Source organism: Cryptomeria japonica, chromosome 5 (genome assembly GCF_030272615.1).
Source record: "Cryptomeria japonica chromosome 5, Sugi_1.0, whole genome shotgun sequence".
In the NCBI taxonomy this organism is placed as follows: Eukaryota; Viridiplantae; Streptophyta; class Pinopsida; order Cupressales; family Cupressaceae; genus Cryptomeria; species Cryptomeria japonica.
This window is the reverse complement of record NC_081409.1, coordinates 144,884,139-144,888,862: the sequence shown is the minus strand read 5'-3', so window position 1 is coordinate 144,888,862 and position 4,724 is coordinate 144,884,139. Positions and strand designations below refer to the sequence as shown.

Here is a 4,724-nt window from a genome sequence, read left to right as displayed (position 1 = left end):
TAATGAGTGCTTTTCCATTTGCATGGAGTGAATTCGATTCACTGCATGCAATATCTACTTAATTGGATGCACTGCATGCAATATCTATTTTAATCTAAAGAAACTATTCTTTCTATAATAACTTAAATTATCAAGATTTCTTATTCACTGTAAAGGAAAGAAGATGAATACATTACATGTATAACTGCAATCTAATATCTAGTTTTGCTTACCTGAAGGGGTTTGAAGTTGATGCTGAATGATTAAAAATTATCAAAACAATATAAATATATTATATAAAAATAAAAAATAAATAAAAAGCTCTATTTGAAAATAGAAAACTAAACTCCACATCAATGTCCTATGAAAATAGAAAACTACTTTGAAAAAATTCAGAAACTTACACATCAATGTCCTTTTCAACAAAGAAATTTAGATATAATAAATGAGAAAAGAGAAATATAATACAATAAAATTGAAGTCTATATTTTTATTACTACTAATTAAATAATAAATAATAACAATTATTTGTTCTAAAAATTGTGTTATAATAAAATAGTTAACTGTTTGTGTGTTTTTTAAAATTACTTCAATTGTCAAAGCATGAAATAGCGTTGTGAAAGGCAAGGCAGGCAGCGCTTTGAAAAGAAAAGGGAGGAGGGTTGTCGGCCTTGCAACCAAGTAAATTATTTATAAATAAAACCAAAAAGGAATACTACATATATAGAGTGCATTTAGGGTTTATTGATCACACAGAGAGCAACAAGTTTGATAATCCTTTTGTTCTAATTTACAGAGAGAAGACTACTGCCATTAGTATTGGCATTTTGACAATGGTGGACATCAAACGCGTACACAGGGAATTGACCCAAATAGAGAAAGATAAGAAATTAACAGGAGTAAGCATTAAAGTTTTTGAGGAGAATGATATGTCACATATGTGTGGAACAATTGCAGGCCCCATGGACAGCCCTTATGAACAGGGCTCCTTCCAGATTGACATTCGTTTGCCAGATGGGTATCCATTTGAGCCACCAAAGATGCAATTTATAACAAAAGTTTGGCATCCCAATATCAGTAGCCAAAATGGTGCAATATGCCTGGATATCTTAAAAAACGAGTGGAGCCCAGCTCTAACCTTGAAAACCACGTTAATTTCCTTACAAGCTTTGCTTTCAACACCTCAACCTAATAATCCTCAGGATGCCATGGTGGCACAACAATACTTGAATGATTATCCAAAATTCTTGGTCACTGCACGCCATTGGACACAATCTTTTGCAAAGAGGAGAGAACTAGGAATGGAAGAAAAGGTATCGAAGTTCGTTGAAATGGGTTTTGATGAGAATGCAGTCAGAAATGCTCTACAGCAGTTGAGAGGAGATGAAGATATGGCACTGGAGAAGCTATGCAGTGGTTAAGATAAAAGTTGATTCAAAACGTTTTAGATTTACTTGAACATGAAATGGTGAACAAATGACAGTTTGATCTTTTATTGGAAATGACCTAGTTTTATTGGTATTGTTTTAGATATAACTAGTAAGCTTTTACATTTTTGAAATCAATAAAGTCAATAAGAGAATCAATATCATCACCTAATAAGCATAAACAATCTAAATGAATACTATATAATAAGCATTTGAAATCCAAACTTCCAATCACAACACGAATTCTTATCTTAAAACATTCCACACTTGTATCCTGGTTATCTTATGTTGCAGTCCCACGTTTTTTTGTGGTGAATATATGAAACCAAGACCATTTTGAAAATGAACAATGGACTGGGCATCTAGCCGGCTGAAATGGTACCTGAGATTTGTATAAAATACTTCTAATCCAACGGCCAAGGCTGCCTACCCACAGAGAGCTAAAATATTATTTATCACAGAGAGCTAAAATAATTATTTATCTGATCTTATTTAATGAAAATTGAATTTAATCTTGTAAATCCATATTAGACCTAAAAATATCATATTCATCACTAGAAAATGAATTGCCGTACAAGCAAAATATATTTTCAGAACACATTCAAATAAATTATTTAAGAAATAATAGAATTCATTCATATTTTTAAACACAAAATTTCATTTCGTGTTCATGAACATGATACTTATTTACAAATGAATCCAATACAGTATGTTTTCTTTAATAAGATTAAAGACGATTACAAGATAATTTAATAGTTATAACCAAAAATGAGGTTTCTGTTTGTGGGCACCGGCCACGAGATTAACAGGGATGAGCTCATATTCAACCTCCTTTTCATAGCAGCATGCCAAAACCCTAGCTGTGCAGGTAGAAAGAGGCAGACCATAGATCTTCACCATCTTGTATCCAAAGTTGAAGATCTCTGTGCTTCTCTAACCATATAATATAGATCTTCACGAGAATAGCGTCTGGTCTTCTGAGCAATTAACGCTTGAAACTGGTTCTTGTAGAAGGTAAAAATGGATAGGAACTAAAATGATGGCTGGACCTCTGAGAAACCATGGTTGGACCTCTCGCGGTCTCATCCCTCTTCATCAGCCTCAAAGATCGGGGTCTCGAAATCGACCACGGTCTCAGAGCCTGGTTAATCACTGTCCTAGGTATCCTCCGCAAAATGCTACTGCGGAGTTTCAAAACCTAGACTCCTAGGCAAAAAAGGTTGCGACAGACTCAAACTGCATTCCTATCGCAACCCATAAGAAGAGTTTTGCTTCTACCAAGCAACCGCTGTCCTCCAAGCTGCAGCCTAGGCGACAAAGACAACAAAACTGCCCTTCCCCAACAACAGGGTGGCCTTTGAGGGATAGCACACCATGGGTCCGCCTAACAGAGGTCTGTGAGCCAGGGACTCTAGAAATGCCTTTCCCTCAGGGTCCACCCAACAAAGGTTTGTGAGCAAGGACCAGAAATGGTTCTGGAAATCAATGGGAAGCAAACTCTTTGTGCTTCTTTCGAAAACTCTAAACCTTTCACTTGTCTGCCTCAACGAGAATGCCTTCTTTGCGAAATGGTGTGGCATTGGTGGGACAAGCAAAGACATCATGGATTGGTGGAAACTCTCTTTCCCAGAACTTATAGTAGTTAGACAAATGCAGAATGATTTCTTGCTCATAGAATGTGTGGATGCAACACTTAAAAAAGAAATCACAAAGGGTAGTCCCTTGTTCTTTCAAGGCTCTACATTCCACTTCCTGGATTGGAAACCAAGGTTCGATCCAGCACAGCACAGATTCGAGAAAACTCCTATCTGGCTATCCCTAGTAGGCCTTTCATCTGAGTTCTAGCATCCGGAATCACTCCTGAAGATTGGGGATGCCCTTGGATATCTGGTAGGGATTGAAGCAAATTTCTTTGAAGGTCGGAATGGGGATATAGCAAATATTTACATTGAGATTGATCTGTTCAAAGGCTTCTACAGTGAGCTTGAGATCATTTCGGAGTTGGGCAGATGGAAGCAAAAAATAAAAAGATTGGGTAAAGCAGTTCCTAGCAAATGCCTATTGAGAAACCAAATAGTTAATAATAGCTCTTTGGTAGCATCTCTGGGAGCCCTCAACATCCCTCTTCAACACTCAGAACAATTCACAAGCTTAGTTTGTCAAAAGAGGACCTTGGATCGGGAAACAACCCTGGAATCAGAAGTCGAGATAACGGTCCAAGCTCTTTCAAATCCCTTACGCCAGCCCCTCAGTAATGTCTCTTCTCCTCCCCTATATTCATCTATGGTTCTAGATCCCCTTGTCCTCCATTCCCCCTCCTCTTGTCTACGTTTAAAATAAGCTTGCAGGCCTGATTTCCTCGCCTCCTAGCCAAGCTCCCCTGGAATCCCATCCCTCCCTTGGTTCTTGTCCACCTCTCATTTTATCCCCGATTGCCAAGCCTCATTCCCAAAAGGCTATTAGAAGTCTATTCGGGCAAAAAAAAACCCCAGCCTTGAGCAGAGGAGCTTTTAACATCTTTTCCCAACCTCCATCTAAGGCCTCCAAAAGGAAAAGCTGCATTAGGCTCAAGAATTCCAGGGGTTCATCTCACACAACTAAATCCACTAAATTCAAAAATATTCACCTTGCAAAAATATTGCAAGAGGAGGAGGTTATTCAAGAGGATCTTAAAGAAGACATTAAGGAGAATGAAGAGATTTTCCTTCTAGAGGGAGAAATTTCCCCTTACTCAGACTACCTACCTCCCAAGCATCTTCTTAACCTCTCATCGGAAATTCCTTTCCCTTCTCTGTTATCCCCGCCGTTTGAATCAGCCATACTGGATCTGCCTTTGGATCAGGACGCTCAGAATCTTTTGCAGAACATCATGTTAGGAGAGGAGGACCAAGATACAATATTGGACACCCCCTTGGCAGTACTCTACTCATAGATCAAGGAGAAAAGAAAGCTAGGGCTTCATCAGAATCAGGAGGGCCTGGAGAAGCCGAATTTTGGCTCATCCCCACCCAAGAAGTCGAAAGTCTTTCATAGAGGTCAGATCATAGGATGGAATGGTGGAAAATCAATCCAAACTATTGGATCTTTGGAAAGTAGGGAAGGGAAACCCCCTTCCTAAACAACAATGAAAATTCTTTCTTGGAATGTTAGGGGACTCAATGCCCCTAACAAACAAAGGTTGATCAAAAGACATATTCTTTTGGTCAGTGCAGACTTAATCCTATTAAAAGAAACTAAATTGGAGGAAAAGCTAGCAATTGCCTTTGGAAATTGGATAAGTTCTTCGTTCCAAGCTTCTCTGGAAACTATAGTAGCATC

The 4,724-nt window shown here is 38.2% G+C and overlaps 1 protein-coding gene across 1 annotated transcript; it reads left to right on the top strand.

Annotated features, from left to right (window-relative positions):
* The first annotated feature begins 812 nt into the window (after nucleotides 1-812).
* LOC131067583 (ubiquitin-conjugating enzyme E2 27-like) lies at nucleotides 813-1,400 on the top strand. Its single transcript, XM_058002659.2, has one exon. The coding sequence runs from the start codon at nucleotides 813-815 to the stop codon at nucleotides 1,398-1,400; it is 588 nt and encodes a 195-aa protein (XP_057858642.2).
* Nucleotides 1,401-4,724: the final 3,324 nt, after the last annotated feature.